The sequence below is a fragment of the Ovis aries genome, chromosome 23 (genome assembly GCF_016772045.2).
Source record: "Ovis aries strain OAR_USU_Benz2616 breed Rambouillet chromosome 23, ARS-UI_Ramb_v3.0, whole genome shotgun sequence".
Taxonomy (NCBI): Eukaryota; Metazoa; Chordata; class Mammalia; order Artiodactyla; family Bovidae; genus Ovis; species Ovis aries.
In genome coordinates, this window is record NC_056076.1 from 24,263,984 (window position 1) to 24,283,832 (window position 19,849).

Here is a 19,849-nt window from a genome sequence, read left to right on the forward strand (position 1 = left end):
AAATGGTTAATAATATATGGTTTTTTTTCACCCAACCTTTTTGATAACATTTGTGAGGTAAGAATTTAGAAATAGATATTGTATTATTACTTCATGTAATGTATTTACATTAATTGTCTTAATTGTCTGAGGCATACCTGACAAAGGCCTTTCCCTTTCAGAATGATCATGCTTTAAGGCTTAGTGTATCCATAGGCCTGCCCTCCCCACTGAGAAACTACATACTCTTCGTTCACTCCTCTTGGTTCTTATTTCCTATTTTATAACACATTGAGAACAGAATTTGGAGGACTACTGGAGGAATTTACATTGGACATGTTTAAAAGTGATGGTTTGATTTAAATATAGAAGGCTAATACACCATTAGCAAATCATAACACTTGACGGATTAAAATATCAGAAAAATGTTATGCACAATCTAATATACTATGTATTAATATCTTAATGGAGTCAAGTCAATGAACTCCACAGGATTTGTTTAGCTATTGCCACAGGAGAGAGGGTAAAAACTTATTTTCAAAATAATCATACAGCTTTATCTGAAAATTCCTGGATCATATTCAGAATATCAGGTAAGAAAGAAAGGAAATATTTTCTTTGAAAGATATTTATCTGTGTCATTTACTACCTTTAAAAATATCTGGGGCTTAAAGGGAAAAGCCTGAAATTATACCATTTACACTAAACTTGCAAAGATGTTATAGGGGAGCTGATGAAATTTTTTTCTTCAAGATTCTTACCATTTCAACACTTAGTTTTCCTTCCATCCTGTACCTAGATTATATTGCCTTAAAGAAAGAATGGCCACCAAGTTTCAATGAATCAATCCCCTCCCTAAACTAGACTAAACTCTGCCTTTACCCTGGAAGAGGAGAAAAAGAACAGCGTGTCATTTACAAATCTATTAATTAACAGTGATGACAGTGTCAAATAAGATTTAAAGCTAACATTGATTGACTTCCTAGTGTGCCAGGTATTTTGTAAGGGCAATCTAAGCACCTATCTCATCCAGTTCTCACAGTAAATTCTTATATCCAGTCATAACATTCACACATGAACGCTGAAGGAACAGGCTCAGGGAAAGCAAATGATGAAGACTGCAGCCCTAATTAGTAGTGGAACTACTCCAGTGTAGGTTTGTCCTGTTCCAAACTGTATGCTCTTCTGATGGTGCACATTGACTCCTGAACTAGGACTGGAACAGATTACTGCAGATTAACTGTATTAGGGACAATCTACTGATTCTTTCACCTAGTGTCAATGTTGCTATTAGTGAATACTTCCATAGGACGTCATAGAAGAGTTATGGATGTAGTTAGTATGAGAGATGAAGTGGAAAAACAAGGGTGAGATAGATGAAAGGGGAGGACTTTATTCCATTTAAAAGAAGAGGCACCCATCTAAAACATGTGACCAGAGTCATGTTTTCAAATTTGCTAATAACAGCCAACATAGAGAAAGAAGGGGAAAAAAAATGAGTATTTTGTGTTGAGCTGCTGAATCAAATACAGCTAGTCAGAACTGGATTTGAATTCTGGGTCTGTCATTTATTAATTAGCTTATACAAGCTTAGTATACTGAAGTTTAGGTTTTTCATCTGTAAATGGCCATAATAATTATCCTTTCATGGGGTGGTTGTTATGTTAAATGAGATATTATATTCAAAGTACTTTACCATTTTAGACCCTCAAAATTTTTAGTCCTGCTGCCTTTATAGCTAACTGTGAAAATGATTCAATTTTCCATACCAGTAGAGATGAAAACGAATGTGGGTAACATAAGACTGTGCTGAGCTTTTGCAACTCTGCTTATTCTGGATTCTGGGTTACTGATCAACTCTGGCAATTATTTCTAAAATACATTTATTTTTGCAGCATTGTTTTAACCACTTTTTAATGATTTTTTCTACTAGTATAGTTCCTAATATAACTGATTTCACCATAAAAAGATAATTTTACTTTTAAATCAGGATGTACTTAATTGCAAATAACAAGATACATAGCGGCAGTGGCTCAGATGGTATAGCGTCTGCCTGCAGTGTGGCAGACCCAAGTTCGATCCCTGGGTAGGGAAGATCCCTGGAGAAGGAAATGGCTACCCACTTCAGTATTCTTGCCTGGAGAATTCCATGGACAGAGGAGCCTGGAAGGCTACAGTTCATGGGGTTGCAAAGAGTTGGACAGGACTGAGCAACTAACACTTTCTCTTTCACATATACTCTACACACACACACACACACACACACACACACACACAAGCTTAAATAATAAGGAAGTTAATTATTTTACATAACAAGAGGCCTCTAGTTAGGGTAAGCTACAAGGTTAGTTGATTCATCAGCTCAACACAGGTACTCATTTTTGTGTTTCTTTCGCTACACTTTGGCTGTTGTCAGCAAATTTGAAAATAGGAGCCCTTGTTCACATTTAGTGAATGTGCGAGTGCCTTCTATATGGAATTCAGCTCTTGCCTTTCATCTTATTGCACTTTAGGTGTGCATATATATATATATATATTTTTTTTTTTTTTTTAACTCTCTCAGTCATGTCTGACTCCTTGCAACCCCATGGCCTATATGGTCCATGGAATTCTCTAGGCCAGAATACTGGGATGGGTAGCCTTTCCCTTCTCCAGGGGATCTTCCCAACCCAGGGACTGAACCCAGGTCTCCCCTCATTGCAGGCGGATTCTTTACCAACTGAGCTATCAGTTCAGTTCAGTTCAGTTCAGTCGCTCAGTCATGTCCAACTCTTTGCGACCCCATGAATCTCAGCACGCCAGGCCTCCCTGTCCATCACCAACTGCTGAGGTTCACTCAAACTCATGTCCATCGAGTTGGTGATGCCATCCAGCCATCTGTTCCTCTGTCATCCTCTTCTCCTCCTGCCCTCAATCCCTCCCAGTATCAGAGTCTTTTCCAGAGAGTCAACTCATTGCATCAGGTGGCCAAAGTATTGGAGTTTCAGCTTTAGTATTAGTCCTTCCAATGAACACCCAGGGCTGATCTCCTTCAGAATGGACTGGTTGGATCTCCTTGCAGTCCAAGGGACTCTCAAGAGTCTTCTCCAACACCACAGTTCAAAAGCATCAATTCTTCAACACTCAGCTTTCTTCACAGTCCAACTCTCACATCCATACATGGCCACTGGAAAAACCAGAGGCTTGACTAGACGGACCTTTGTTGGCAAAGTAACGTCTCTGCTTTTGAATATGCTATCTAGGTTGGTCATAACTTTCCTTCCAAAGAGTAAACGTCTTTTAATTTCATGGCTGCAGTCACCATTTGCGGTGATTTTGGAGCCCCCCAAAATAAAGTCTGACACTGTTTCCACTGTTTCCCCATCTATTTCCCATGAAGTGATGGGACCAGATGCCATGATCTTCATTTTCTGAATATTGAGCTTTAAGCCAACTTTTTCACTCTCCTCTTTCACTCTCATCAAGAGGCTTTTAGTTCCTCTTCACTTTCTGCCATTAGGTTGCTGTCATCTGCATATCTGAAGTTATTGATATTTCTCCCAGCAATCTTGATTCCAGCTTGTGTTTCTTCCAGCCCAGCGTTTCTCATGATGTACTCTGCATAGAAGTTAAATAAGTAGGGTGACAACATACAGCCTTGACGTACTCCCTTTCCTATTTGGAACCAGTGTGTTGTTCCATGTCCAGTTTGAACTGTTGCTTCCTGACCTACATACAGGTTTCTCAAGAGGCAGGTCAGGGAACCCCCAATATATACGTTTACTGGTGAATAATTAGCGTCATGTTGGTTGGTTTAATCTGATCAGAATGTACCCTTGGAGCTATGTGACAACAAAACAGAGGTGCACTGGTTAAGCAGCCAAGAGAATCCGCTGAATCTCCAGAAATCGTCCTCCACCTGGCTCATTTAGATGCATGTCATGGGCACAGGCATATGGAAAGAACCAGGAAATTTTTCCATAGAAATTCAGTTCTAAGACTTTTCAGTGTTGCGTATTTTTAACTGTATCATAAATACATGTTAGAAAATTAAATATGAATTGAATAGTGGCAGATACAACTCTTTCTTCATAGGGACCAGTTTATAACCTTGAGAGAGAAAAAGGAACACGCACAAGCTGTGTTTGATCATCTTGCAAATGAGAAAAATGCCTGTGAAGAGAGAATCTATGAGGAAGAACAGAGATACAGAACGTTATTTAACATGAGGCAAAAAACTCTGGCCAGTATTAAGGTGAGTATTATATTGGGGCCTTTTTAAAACGAAGGAAATGTGGTGACACTCACATTAACAGCTAGTTGGAGGCACTCATCTTTCATCCTGAAGTAACAAAGATGTTTAGATTTTTAAAATAGATATGTTAGCATGGTGAACATGCAAATTTCCTCTTTGATTTAATTTACTATAAGTATTTATGACATTCATGGAGCGTATGAATGCGTATACATTCTTTTCTGTGCATTTTACGTGCACTCTCGTTTTGTCTCTGTACTTCAACTCTGAAGTTTACTGATGGCAGGTTATATTTATTCCAGAGCCATTTTTATGTTTCTAGCGGCAGATGTGAAAACAGTTCATTTTGTGTCTGAATAAACATACTTTAAATGTTTACCAGCCACTTCTTTTATAAAAAATAAAATGAAGATATTTCATGTTCTTTTCCTTTAAAAAAAATCTTGCATATGTTTTAATGGAACTGTAAACCAGTCAGAAAAAAGGAGGGTGTATGAGAAAATGTGTTTTTCTAGATCTGAAGTTTTAAGTTTTATTAAGCTATCCATATTAAATTTTGATATAAAATATCAGATATACCTTTAGTTAAGTGATTCACATCCCATTTTACATTTCATAATAATTTTTGTTGCATTTAATTAAAATAATAAATACCATGTTTTTTAAAAATATACTTATAAATGTTACTGTTATTTGAGACAAAGTGGAAATTACAAAAATAAACAACTCTACTGTTTTTATTAAAACTATTTCCTGCAAAACTTTATAAAAATTATATGTAATATCATATTTTTATCAAATATTTTTGACCCTGTCTATATTAAATTATGATATATATTTTCTATATATTCAATTACTATTTTCCCTTTTAATATTTCAAAGATACTGCTAATATATTTTCAAAAAGATTATTTGGAACAAATATGTGTTGAATAGACATGAATGTGAGTGAATGAACATACCGTCTATAATGCTGTTACTGTGATTCCCTGCTATAAGCAAATCACTAGTAAAAGAATAATCATTTCATTAATCATAGTGCTCATAACATAACATTTTTCCATTTTAAATGTGGCCATTGCATAGAAAAAGATATGTTGGTTTCCTATTTTTTTGTTTTTTGTTTTTTCATCTTAAAAATGTGAAAATAATTGGTGCCATCTAGTGGCAGGCAACAAATGCTGCCTCCTTTTGGAGGAGTTCCTGGGAATTGGATGGACTGGAGAAGCTTAAGGTCAAACTCAGCTCTCAAAACAAGAAAGTTTAAGTACTTACTGACTTAAGCATAATTCCCCACCTCATGTTTTATCACAGCAGTGGAAGTATTTGTTTGAATTCTACCACATTTTCCAATTGTACTGGAGCTGAGGACACAGTGGGATCCCAATAATCATTTATTGACTGGCATTTCAGTACTTATATGGAACAATAATAATTATTGAAATGCCAAATCATGTTAGCCAGAGAGAGAGATGAATGGAAAATCCTGTATAAGCAACCTCTAAGTAAATGAAAGCTGTGTTTCTTTTCGTTCAGAGACTGCCTCTGCTTTCCCATTCTGAAGTATACCTACCCCCAGCCATGTGGAAACATCACATAATCTCAAGTTTGTTTCTGAGCACTGATCTCTATCTGAACTTGCTTTGTTCATCCATTTTTACTTCTTTGTTGTCTTCTTAATCCTGCTATAATACGTATTTTTATAAGGACAGGAAATTTTCTGCCACATTCTTCTCTGTATCTTAAAAGTTCAGAACCATGCCTGGCACAAGAGAGGTGCTAAGATCCTCATCGGATGGCTGAATGAATTAAATGGATGAACATATGTTTTGCCGGGGTTGGGGGGAGGGTAGTTTCGCTGTCCACATGCATGATGATGGCTAAAAGCAGGAACATTTCAGAGATACTTTCCATACTACACCAGACTGATACTTCAGCAAATACTCATATTCATGCTGTGTGCTGGAGAAGGCAATGGCAGCCCACTCCAGTACTCTTGCCAGGAAAATCCTATGGGCGGAGGAGCCTGGTGGGCTACAGTCCATGGGGTTGCTAAGAGTTAGACACAACTGAGCGACTTCACTTTCACTTTTCACTTTCATGCATTGGAGAAGGAAATGGCAACCCACTCCAGTGTTCTTGCCTGGAGAATCCCAGGGATGGGGGAGCCTGGTGGGCTGCTGTCTATGGGGTTGCACAGAGTCGGACACGACTGAAGCGACTTAGCAGCAGCAGCAGCAGCAGCATGCTGTATGCAGAAACTGAATCTCAATCTCTCTCTCTCTCCCATCCTTTCTCTTTAATAATATTCAATACAGAAGAAATTTGCCATCTCTTCTCTTTCTTCTAGGTGACAATGGTTAAACTGTCTGTTTCTAGCAATTAAGGATTCTGCTGAGGATGTCAGTAATGGTTTTCAAATAGCCTTTAATTTATATGAAATTGCCTTTTATCAGCACTCAGATATTTCTTTCTTGTGTATTCACCTTATATGATCAGAAGAGTAGAATTTGAACACAAAAATCTAAAGAGATTGATATAGCTTATCATTAGTGACATTATCTATGATTGTGATCATTTATTGGTGTTAAAGGGGCTTCCCTGGTGGCTCAGTTGGTAAAGAATCTGCCTGCAATGCAGGACACCTGGGTTCAATTGCTGGGCTGGGAAGATCCCCTGGAGGAGGGCATGGTGGCCCACTCCAGTATTCTTGCCTAGAGAATCCCCATGGACAGAGAAGCCTGGCAGACTGCAGTTCATGGGGTCACAAAGTGTTGGATACAACTGAATGACTAAGCACATTGGTGTTAAAGAGTGGAAAGACAATGTACTCCTTCATAGAAAACATAGTCTCATCCCTGTCTAGAAATTGGATGAACTTAAAAATTATAAATATTATGTAAAGCATTCCAAGAAAGAAACAAGCATTATTAGACATCATTGTAAATATGGTGTTATTAATCTGAGGTGTCCCTGCTGGACAAAAGAATTGATCACTATTATGGACCATTTAAGGAATTGCTCATTAAAACACTTTATGAAAGCCACAGTGGAATTAATTGAGGATGTGAGAAAACACACCGAGAATCAGAAATACAAACAGCTAATAAAATGAGAAAAATATACATAAACCTCTGAGAGCATACAGTGAGGTTCTAGAGCTAAATTCGGTCTTTTTCAGTTAGCAATTCCATATCAGATATCTTTAAATGATAGATTTCTTGAGTATCATTGAGTTTTTACTAACTGCCTGTAATTTACAAATGCAGATTGCTTAAGATTAAAATTTATGTATCACATATTCATTAGAGTATGATAGCTAGAGCTACAGATCTTCCTCTTTGCTTCTGGAAAGATCCAAACAAAACTGGAATTTAAAGCATTCTAATTTATTGTGAGCCGTCCTCAAAAGTCCCACTGTCTTTTCTGCATCAGTGCCTTTCTTTGGTGTTGGCTTAGTAGTCTTGCTCTCTCTGTAGTTTAGGGTATGATATGAGGGGTACAGTGAACTACAGTGAATCTGTGGCAGATATGAGCAAATTCCAGACTGAATTCTAGCAGGGACAGTTTCCCAATACTTTGTATGGTTTATTAGTTTTTCTTTTGCTTCATATTTCCCATTCTCAGAAGATACCACTTCCTTTGTCTATTTCTGTTTCAGGTTCAGCGAATAAGTCATTTCTTAACTCTTTCATATGATAAGTTCTTAGGTTGATAGAGAGGCAATGATTCTGTAACTTATTGGATAGCCAGATACAGAAACAGTAAAAATCAGAAACGAATTTATTCTGAGATCATTTTAAAGATTATATGATTTTTTAAATTATTCTATTGATCACTCACCATTTCTTCATGAAACCAGTTTATGAATGCAAATCAAAACCACTCTGATATATCACCTCACATTTATCAGAATGACTTTTATCAAAAATGCAAGAGATAAGTTTTGGTCAGGTTGTGGAGAGAAGGGCACATTTGTACATTGTTGATGGGAGTCCAAACTGGCACAGCCATTCTTGAAAACAGCATGGAGATTTCTCGAAAAGTTAAAAGTGGAAATACCCTATGTCCAGAAATCCCACTTCTCTAATTATATTAGAAGGAAACAAAATCAGTATCTTGAAGAGCTATCTGCACTACCAAGTTCATGGGAGCATCATTCACATAGCCAAGTTGGGAAAATAATAGTGTCTGTTAGTGGATAAATGGATAAAGGAAATGTGAGAAAAATATTTATATGTGTACATACAGTGAATGCTATTCACCAATAAGAAAAAGGAAATCCAGCCATTTGCAACTAGATAGATGAGCCTAGAGGACATTCTGCTAAGTGAAATAAGCCAGACAGAGAAAGAGAAATACTGTGTGATTTCACTATTTGTGGAATATTAAAAAATAAAAGTTGAACTCATAGAAACAGAGGAGAATGATGGTTAGCAGAGGTAAGGGGATGGGTGAAATGGCAGAGATGCTGGTCAAAAATATAAGATCAGTAAGTTCTGAGGATAATGTATAGTATGGTGATTATAATTAACCCTCTTTTGTATACTTGGAATTTATTGAGACAGAATGCATTCTTATCACATGCGTACATACAAAGAGAGCTACAAGGTGATGGATGTGTTAATTAATGATTGTAGTAATCATTTCACAATATACATATATCAAATCATAACATTGTACATTTTAAGTGTATATAATTTTATCAATTATACTTCAGTAAAATAAGGGAAAAATAATTTTTTCTTAAATAGCTTTCACTTAACTTATATGGGGTTATCAAATATTAATATGATCAAGGCCACTCTTCCCCCAGTAGGTAATGTGTGAGCAAATAAATTAATGAAATGTTTTGTTGTTGTTGGGTAGTTGCTAAGCCATGTCTGTCTCTTTTGAGACCCCATGGACTGTAACTCACCAGGCTCCTTGTCCATGGGGATTCTTCAGGCAAGAATACTGGAGTGGGTTGCCATTTCCTCCTCCAATAAAATGTTTAGTTCAAACTAATTATGTTTTTTTGTGACATAAAACTTCCTGTATTTCAGTCTACTTGAATGTTACTGTCTATTGGTAGTATGCTCAAATTTCCTTCAGGAATTAAGTTGTGAGGTTTACCTCATTTATAGGTCATGTTAAATGATCAATTTGGTCATAATACTTTTTATATAATCACATTTCTCTCCCATGTATTGTTCTAAAGTTAATATTCTCAACCTTTGCTCTTCTCATTAGACTAATCTAATCCATATAGTCAAAGCTATGGTTTTTCCAGTAGTCATGTATGGATGTGAGATTTGGACTATAAAGAAAGCTGAGCACAGAAGAATTGAAGGTTTTGAACACTGGTGTTGGAGAAGACTCTTGAGAGTCCCTTGGACTGCAAGGAGATCCAACCAGTCCATCCTAAAGGAAATGCATTGGAAGGACTGATGCTGACACTGAAGCTCCAATACTTTGGCCACCTGATGCAAAGAACTAACTCATTAGAAAAGACCCTGATGCTGGGAAAGATGGAAGTCGGGAGAGAAGGGGATGACAGAGGGTGAGATGGTTGGATGGCATTGCCGACTCAATGGACATGAGTTTGAGTAAGCTCTGGGAGTTGGTGATGGACAGGGAGGCCTTGTGTGCCACAGTCCATGGGGTCGCAAAGAGTTGAACACAACTGAGTGACTGAACTGAACTGAATTTTGCATTTTGCTATCAACTATTGCAGCTTACATTTAGATGTGCATTTGTAACCTTTATAGAGCAATACTTAGAATAATTTTGCCTTTTTAATTTATTCTGACTTAGTAATTAATTTATATAATAGTTTTTTTGATTCTTGCTTCTATCAACTTGTTTAATGTTTTCTGTGTTGACATTACCTTTCTATTTTGTCATTATTCCTTTTTTGGTATATTGCATGCGATGGTTTGATTTTTTTATTTTTTTATTTTTTGCCTTTAATAATATAATATGGAGCCATTCTACATTTAGTTGTATCATTGCTGTTCAGTCGCTAAGTCTTGTCTGACTCTTTGTGACCCTGTGGACTGCAGCACACCAGGCTTCCCTGTCCTTCACTGTCTCCTGGAGTTTGCTCAAATTCATGTCCATTGAGTTGGTAATGCTATTTAAACTATCTCATCCTCTTTCACTCCCTTCTCTTCCTGCCCTCAATCTTTCACAGCGTAAAGGTCTTTTCCAGTGAGTAGGCTCTTCCTATCAGGTGGCCAAAGTATTGGAGCTTCAGCATCAGCGCTTGCAGTGAATATTCAGGGTTGATTTCCTTTAAGATTGATGGCCTGATCTCCTTACTATGCAAGGGACTCTCAAGAGCCTTCTCCAGCACCACAATTCTAAAGCATCAATTCTTCGCTGCTCAGCATTCTTTATGGTCCAGTTCTCACATCCGTGCCTGACTAGTGGGAAAACCATAGCTTTCACTATACAGACTTTTCTAGCAAAGTGATGTCTCTGCTTTTTAATACGCTGTCTAGTTTAGTTTTGTCATAGCTTTCTTCCAAGGAGCAAGTGTCTTTGAATTTCGAGGATACAGTCACAGTTGGACTTCCTTGGTGGCTCAGCTGGTAAAGAATCTGCCAGCCATGCAGGAGAGTGGGATTCTATCCCTGGGTCAGGAAGATCCTGTGGAGAAGGGAATAGCTGACTACCCACTCCAGTATTCTTGCCTGGAGAATCCCACGGTCAGAGGATCCAGAGGCGCTATAATCCATAAGGTCACAAAGAGTTGGACACAACTGAGCAACTAACACTTTCACTTTAATTATAATATTGTTTCAAATTTGCATCTAAATGTGCCCTAATATTAGTAATGCTGATAAACTATGAAAGATAAAGCTGAGAATGTAGGTGTGGGATGTGACTTGAAGACCCAGCTGGAAAGTTTACACTTAATTTGTAAAGCAGTGGGAGAGATGAAGAATTTTTGTGGAGTGCAGTGTGCTTAGACATAGGCTGCAGCAAGATCAATTCAACAGTATTTTGTAGGATAACATGAAAAGAAATGAATCACAAGTTGCCAATATCAGTTACCAAAAAGTACATTTATCCTCAGAGAGAAGAGATAAGACACTGATGGATCAGGAACAAGAATTATAGACTTAACAGTGACTGATGTCAAAGTGGATGTGATATGCAAATAAAGCAGACTATATAGGAGGTGGAATGGTATTGGTTGACTTGAAAAAATATGGTAGCATTTATAGGAAAAGTGACTTTTTGATGATTGACTTACTGAGAAGATGATCTGCTTTGGACAGTGGATACTATGCAAGTGAAAACTAAGAGAAGAGTTGAAATGAAGAAAATTGATGAGTCAGACCCCATGTTGATAGTTGAAGATGTGACAGCTTATGAAACCTTTGATGAAAAGTAGCCCACCAGGCTCCTCTTTCCATGGGATTCTCCAGGCAAGAATACTGGAGTGGGTTGCTGGGCTGTCTTCCAGGGGATCTTCCCAACCCAGGGATTAAACCTAGGGCTCAAACCCACATCTCGTATGTCTCCTGCTTTGGCAGGTGGGTTCTTTACCACCAGCGCCACCTGTATTAGAGAGCATCTGATGATAAAACCTGGATGTGCAGGTTGTCATATTATTATCTGTCTGGGGCTCTCAGAACACAAAGCCTGTCCTTCCAGTCCAGATGCACTAGCCTCAGTCATGAGGTCAGAATTTCACTTCACTTCCGCAGGGATCAACAGTGCCAAACTTTGACAAAATGTCGGATTACACGTTCTTAATTTGGCTGTTAGGAGAACATCAGTGGTAGAAAGAGTGACATCAATAGATTGATAAAGACAGGAGATTAAATGTAAAAGTGAAAGTAGAAAAAGCATTGAAAGAAGTTAGAGAAGTCAGTTCTAGAATACTCTTTCAAGAGCTTTGCTAATAAAGGAACTTCTATATCTCTATTTGCTTGCAAATTGTCCCAGGTATGTTTTCCAGCAAAAGATAAAGAGACAAAATTGGGGGAAAGATTGTGTTGAGTGCTGCTTTCTAAGTCACTTCAGTCATGTCCAACTCTTTGTGACCCTATGGACCATAGCCCACCAGGCTCCTCTGTCCATGGGATTCTCCAGGTAAAAATACTGGAGTGGGTAACCATGCCCTCCTCCAAGGGTTTTTCTCAACCCAGGGATTGAACGTGCATTTCTTATGTCTCCTACATTGGCAAGTGGGTTCTTTACCACTAGTACCACCTCTGTAAAGGTGGTGCTTTACATGTTCTATAATGCATTTTTGCTTAAATGCTTCATTCCCATTCCAATTTGTGATGCCTTTGAGGAAGAGAACAATGCCTCACTCAGGTGAGCACTTTCAGAGTCCATCACAACTTCTAGGACAGAAGAAGAATTCAATACTCACCGAACGGAATTTCAAATGAAGTGATGTGACTCTTAAAAGAATCAGTGAAAGAGTGACATTTGTATTTCAATTTCCTGTGGAAAAGAAGAAGGACATGGCTATTCCTTCATTCATCCATCTATCCATTTAATTATCCATTTTGAAGTCGTATACTAAGAATCAGAATCTGGGTGAGATTCTGAACATGGTGAATATAGGGTATTCACCTACTCTGTCTCACCAGCTCATTTAGCTTCACAGAGTAGTGGTGAAGAAATAGATATGAGTAAGTTAAAATAAGGTACAAAAAAAATAAGGTACAACAAGTGCTTTTCTTGAATTAAGCATAGAATTCTCTGGAACCCAGGAAGAAGACCTTGAAGGAAATCTGAGAAAGCTTGCTATGATGACAGTAGCAGAGCTGAATCTTGGAGAGTGGGAGCAAGTTAGCCAAGGAAAGAGTACTTAAAGTAGTGAAAACATTAGGAGGAAAGGCTCATGTGAAACATGAGCAGGCATTTAGGGAATGGGAGGTAATGCATTATGTTTGAAAAATCATTGATGAGAGTAAACAAAGCTACCATAGCAGTGGAGGAAAATCCCAGTAAAATTAATAGAGATTTCCACAGGTCTGCCATGGTACACTGTATGGGGCTGATGGGTCAGGGGAGACTGAGACGTTTGATTCCCATCAGCAGTTAAGAGCTGGGAAGGGCCTGAAGTGCTGAGACTGGGCTCTAAAGACTGTCATCGAAGAGTCTTGTCCCTATACCCCAACATGGTGAGGCACATATCTCTTTTTCTTTGTATTCCATGACATATAGTAGTGGTTGGCAGTCATTGATTGCATGTAATCAGTTGGAGAGGAATGAATGATTTGGATGCAGTGGTGCGTGCTAAGTGGCTTCAGTTATGTCTCACTTTTTGATACCCTATGAATTGTAGCCCTCCAGGCTCCTCTGTCCATGGGATTCTCCAGGCAAGAATACTGGAGTGGGTTGTCATTTCCTTCTCAGGGGATTTTCCTGACCTAGGGGTCAAACCCGCTTCTCCTTCATAGCAGGTGGATTCTTTACCACTGAGCTACCAGGGAAGAACTTGATTGTTATTTGGCCAGATAGTGAGGAAAATGATAGACATATATGTTGTTTATTGACAACAGTGGGGTCAGCATCTAATGTAATAGAATATGGACTTAAGAAAAGGCTTGAAACTGGATTAAACCAAATATGAGATACATTTGGAGGAGTTACCTGGAGTCCAGTGCCTGAGTTCTTGTAAGAATCTTGAACCAAAGGAATAAGAGTTTGAATGGTAATATTATTGTGAACTATGAGTATATATGTGAATATATATGTATATATATATATCTTACATCAGAAACTTCAAAAAATCTTTAATATAAAGAACAATAGAGAAGAGAATGAATCTTAGGTTGGGAAAGGCAGCAATAGAGAAGCAAAAGGCTGAGAGACTGTAGTCAGGAAATGATGGTACCATTCCACATGATAGCACAGTCAGAAGGGTGTCCATGGGTATGAAATGTTAATGGGACGTGGAATTGAAGTTAACTAGATTTGAGTAAGTCCATAAACTCTAAGATTAAAATGTTGGGTAGGTCATCCAGATAGATATTGTAGTAAAACAGAATGATGGAGAACAAGGGATAGACAGGAAGAGAAGATTAAGTCCCCTGGGCCCGAGTCTTCACCCAATGTGGGAAAATGACCAGCAAGTCATGAAATGACAAGGAAGCAGGGTGAGAGAAGGTTGAGGGTTATATTCTTTAATCAAAATAAAATTCAAAACAAGCAGTATTTTTACATAAGCATTGAGGAATAATGATTTGGCAGTGCTAATGGCGGGTTAGAATTATTCTAGCTGCAACTAGACCCTCTAGTATGTGGGGCCTTGGGAAATTAGCGTTCTTTATTCAGGCCCAGATTTTGTTAATGCAAACACTTGTTTCTGGAATTGTGCAATGAGAATGAATTGTGATAGGAGCTTGTTTGACAATGAATAGTATTTCCAGAGTTCATACTAGAAACATTTAGATGGGAGTAATGGTTTAGTTCAATAGTCAGTAAATGTTGAATTCCTACTACATCAACTATTCTAGAGGCTGAGAATTCTTCAGATAAAGTGCAGATCTTAACTCTTGGAAGCATAACAGCCTCACAGAGGGGAGAGAATCGCAGCATAATATTAATAGGTTTTGCTAACCAGAGACAGAATCAAAGGAAGAGTGTGTTAAAATACAGCTTTTAAATATTGTCAACTTTCTCCTACTCATCAAAAAAATTTCCAAAAACAAAAAGTGAATTACTGAGGCCACCAAGATTTTATATATTTTTTCACCTATACCATTAATAAAAGCATTAACAAAGTTACATTGTATTTTATGTTATTATAAATATATACTTATATATCATAGTCTGCAATCAAGAACTTTAAAAAGTATCACATAAGATGGCTACACATTGCTGAATAGCATAATATTTATTATTTTTATTTTGGTTGTACATATAAATAAATGAAAGAACCTGAACTGTCCTGTCCATCTTCTTTTAAACTGTATGAATTTTACTTGAGTTGTTACCTTCAGGAAGGTCACCTCTTCCTGCTTTCAGAAAAAATGAGTTTAACGTTTAAACTCATAATGAGTTTAATGAGCATAAATGAGATCTCTATCAGGTTATAATGGTCATAAGCATAGATCTTAGCCCAAAGTGCTCTAGCGCAGCCAGGAAACTGTTTTCATTTACAAAGGTTTCTAATTTGTTTCAGTGTTTGTATCAGTGGCTTTTCTTAGTAAGTATGAGGACCATGAACTCCCATTTAAACTTAGAAATTTTTAATCTGGCCCTGATGCTCTGACAAATACCCCAGATATGACTTATACAGTGTTCTGTAGGGAGCATTGTTAACATTGCCCAAATACCCTTCCTACTGATTTATTTGCTTATAGACAACTTATATACCTGGCCTCCCAAGGGAGCTGCATGTCTCAAATTTGGGCGCCATGATAATAATAACAGTTTGAGAGAAAATGAAATAGGCTATAAAGAGAGAGGAAATGGAATATACAAACTATTGTGTGGTGTCATGTTCATTTTCAGTACTATATAAAATAATGAAAATGTTTTTCAATAACCTGTGTCAATTTTTATAATGTGAAACATACTTTGTGGAAAAAGACAATGAATGAACGAAAGCAAAAAATTAGTAGAAATATTTTTCCTTTTGACTCAAATTTCTGCATTGTTTTCGGTAAGTCCAGACTAGAGTTGAATTCTGAAAAAGAGGAACTATGCTATAACGGATGTTAATTTCTACCTTTGGCAACTTTGAAGTTCCTCTTTCAGGGTTCACGGACAAGGATTATCCTTGATAAAGAATCTAGTGTGGTAGGCAGCAAAGGTTTTATTTTTCGTATCCCCCTTAACCTGAACTTTCCCATAGTCACTCAGTTTTTCAGTTGCCCATCTGGGATTAAAATAGGTGTGGTTTCTGGTATGTGCACGGTCAGTCAGTCATGTCCGACTCTTTATGATCCTATGGACTATAGCCCATCAGGCTCTTCTGTCCATGGGATTCTCCAGCCAAGAATCCTGGAGTGGGTTGGCATTTCCTTCTCCAGGGGATCTTCCCAAACCAGGGATCGAACCTGTGTGTCTTATGTCTCTTACACTGGCAGATTCCCTAGGCTTTGTTTATACAAATTGGTAGAATCTTTCAATTCTTTTGATGTCCCTTGTGCATGCTTACAGGTTAAAGGTCACACTTTGTATCTGACCCCTGAATCATCCCAGAACTTGAGTCTGATTGTAAGTCTAGAAGCAATGAGGGTTTAGGGAGTGTGTCTTAAGGACATCAGCATTCCTGTGAAAGGAGTTGATATTGAGAGGTCATGAGATTCTTCATTCAAGAAGAGAGCAGTCTTCTATTGATAGGGGAGGCTGCTAGTGAAGGGAAGCTGGATATGGAGCAGTGGAGAGTACTGACAAGCTGTGTCCACCCATCATTGCCTCTTCCCATCAGTGTATCTGGCTGCAGTAACCTTCTGAAAGGTTTACAACCAGGGCTTCTCCTCCTCCTTCCTGAATCTGTCACCCATTCTTCGTTTGGTTACTTCTAACAGGAAGTTACAGAGGGGAAGGTATTCTTGGAGTTTCCAGTTTAACAGTTGAAAATAATATGGTCAAGCAGAAGGTTCAAATATTAAGCTCTGAGCAGTTTTTCTCCTTCAGAGGTGAGGTAGATTAACTTTCTTGAGAATTTATAAAAAGAAAAAATGATCATCTTAAAACCCCAAGGTGAAGCTAAGCAAGGAAACTCAGGGAGCAGTTTTCTACTGATGAAGCAGCATATGGACCAATAGATTTTAATTTCCACTGTCAAGTTTCCGTTCTGTTTTTAAAAGCAGAATTAGAACATTGCCATTTAAAAAAAAAGGGGAGGGGAGAAAAAAAACCTTTGACAATGTTTCAGTCACTCTACAGGTGAGAAAATCCTGGAAGAGGGCATGGCAACCCTCTCCAGTATTCTTGCTTGAAGAATCCCTTAGACAGAGGAGCCTGGCCGGCTACAGTTCAGAGGGTTGCACAGAGTTGGACACAACTGAAGTGATTTAACACACACAGGTGAGAAAACGCTCTCTCAGGTTGCTAACACACACACTGTGATCAGTGTAACCACATTCCATCTGGACTACACACAGAGGTGTTTGTCTAGGATTGGCTGTCACCATAGAAGACAATTCGGCTGAAATTAAGATAAGTAAGTAAAAACAAGCTGCCATTTAAGAGTAAATAACCAGCCAATAAACCAGACTTTATTTTCTTAGGCTCCAAAATCACTGTGTATGGTGACTGCAGCCATGAAATTGAAAGACACTTCCTTCTTAGAAGAAAAGCTATGGCAGGCTAGACAGCATATTAAAAAGCAGAGACACCACTTTGCAAACAAAGGTCCATATAGTTAGAGCTATGGTTTTTCTGTGTACAGATATGAGAGTTGGACCATAAAGAAGGCTGAGTGTCAAAGAATTGATGCTGGAGAAGACTCTTGAGAGTCCCTTGGACAGCAAGGAGATCAAACTAGTCAATCCTGAAGGAAATCAACCCTGAATATTCATTGGAAAGACTGATGTTGAAGCTCTAATACTTTGAGCCCCTGATGGGAAGAGCCAACTCACAGGAAAAGATCCTGATACTGGGAAAGATTGAAGGCAGGAGGAGAAGGAAGTGACAGAGGATGAGATGGATGAATGGCATTACTGACTCAATGGACATGATTTTGAGCAAACTCCTGGAGATAGTGAAGGACAGGGATGCCAAGTGTGCTGCAGTCCATGGTGTTACAAAGAGGCAGACACAACTGAGTGACTGAACAACAACAATCAGCCATAAATATTTATCTACTTTTTCACTTTGTCTAAGGCAACTTTTTAGATTGAAAATGAAAAGCATTTCCTATTAGAAAGATACATTGATATGTGATTCTAAACATCATGAATGGCAAACCAAGTTTTGTTGTGCATGTATAAATGTAAGCGTACCAAGCATTTGGAAACAGGCCTTATCAACTGCAACAGATGTATTTAACTTGAACTTAGTGTGGAACTTGGCACTTATTAGGCAATCAATAAATTCTTACTAGAGGCCTGACTGAGTAGATGAATGATGGCGTCATTGTGAAAGGTCAAAGATGAACACTATAAACCCAGATTTTGTTGTTGTTATTGTTATTATTTTTGTTGTTGGCTAGTGGTTTTATTATTTAAGACTAAACTTACTTTCTCTGTGTAGTGATAATCATTTGGGTGAATCATCAGGGCAGGAAAATAAAGTTGGGAACTACTGACCCATAGGTTTTTTAAAGATAATTTCTGTGTAAGATCTTCCTTAAAATTTACAATATAGAGCCCTCTAACTTCTCTGTCTTCATGTTGAGGGTATTTAAGCTTTACTAAATTAAGTGATTACCAGTTTAGAATTTCTCCTTGTACTAAATGTATCTAAATTTTTCTTTGTTGGAAAAATTTATAATGTGTATTCTCTGCATTTGTTTACTGTCGTCCTCCTTTGTAACACCTTTCGACTTTTGGTTTTAAGATTATTTTCAAAAAAAAAAATTTTTTTAATTTCTAGAAGAGGAGATTTATTTCCCCACAGTCTGTGGTTTAATACTGCAGCCAATATAAACCAGATAGTAGAAAGTATAATATTTGGGAATGCTTTTGTTTTTTCATGTTTGCAGAGATTGAAAGACTGCCTGAATTGTACTCACAGTGTACTCTTATTCCTTTCACCTTTATCTCTTTTCTGCATTTCCTCATTTGTCATGAAAGGTTCTTCACTTATTTGTTCTTTTAAGCAAGACTTTTCCTGTCACACTGTTTACTCTGGGAGAGTTTGGGGTTTTCTCTGCTCCTTCATCCTTGCAAATTTCCTTTTGTATTTCCCACTTTCCCCTTCCCTGCAGTAACTGTGACGGAGGGTGAACCCATCACTCTCAGCCCCTCTTGAGTGACTGCTTCCAACTGCTATGCACCTTTCTGGCAAGGAGGGGGTTAGTGAGTCACAAGTCCTGCAAGCTTAGCCCCAGAGATCTGGTGGGTATTTTTCCAAGGTTGCTGTTTTCTGACTTAAGGGAATACAGACTGTGTCCAACTCTCTGTTTGGATCTTTGGGGTCTGGTGTAAATGCAAATCAACCTTTCTCTTCTGTCTCACTTGAGTGCAACTTGTTACAAGAGGCAGTAATACCACAGTGACCTGATTTCATTAAGTAACTGTGAGCAGGTTAAGTAAACCTGAATGATGGCCACTCTGTTCCTTGAAAGAATATATACTTTTTAATTTGTAATACTTGATGCTGATAACTGGGCATAGTTTTCATCATTTGTTTAGTAAACTAGAAAGTAATTCAATATTACAGAATATACTCTGACTGTATCTAGTTCATCTCTATTGGAAATCTAATTGAGGCCATTGATTCATAAGACAGAATCCTATATGATCCTGGGTCTGTGAAATGCTCCCCCTCAAAAAAAATCATAGACTAGTGTTGGAGAAAGACACAATTGGACTCCATTGGCTACAGCATCTTTCTTTTTTAAACTTACCAGGTTCGTCACTTCCTGATTAATGTAATAATACTAATGGAAGTAATCCATGTATATTTAACTGACTTCTTGTCCATTCTCTTGTTCTATCTTCGTTGCTTGCATGTATGCTTCATATTTGAAATAGTCATAGCTTTTGGTTCCTTCTAAGTAGT

At 37.8% G+C, this 19,849-nt stretch overlaps 1 protein-coding gene across 1 annotated transcript in view; it reads left to right on the forward strand.

Annotated features, from left to right (window-relative positions):
- The window catches only part of CCDC178 (coiled-coil domain containing 178), a 379,940-nt gene that overhangs the window by 114,126 nt on the left and 245,965 nt on the right, over positions 1 to 19,849 (forward strand). Inside the window, exon 17 of the mRNA XM_027960835.2 lies at positions 4,054 to 4,213. Within this exon, the coding sequence (XP_027816636.1) occupies positions 4,054 to 4,213 (160 nt within the window). The remainder of the gene's footprint in view (positions 1 to 4,053; positions 4,214 to 19,849) is intronic.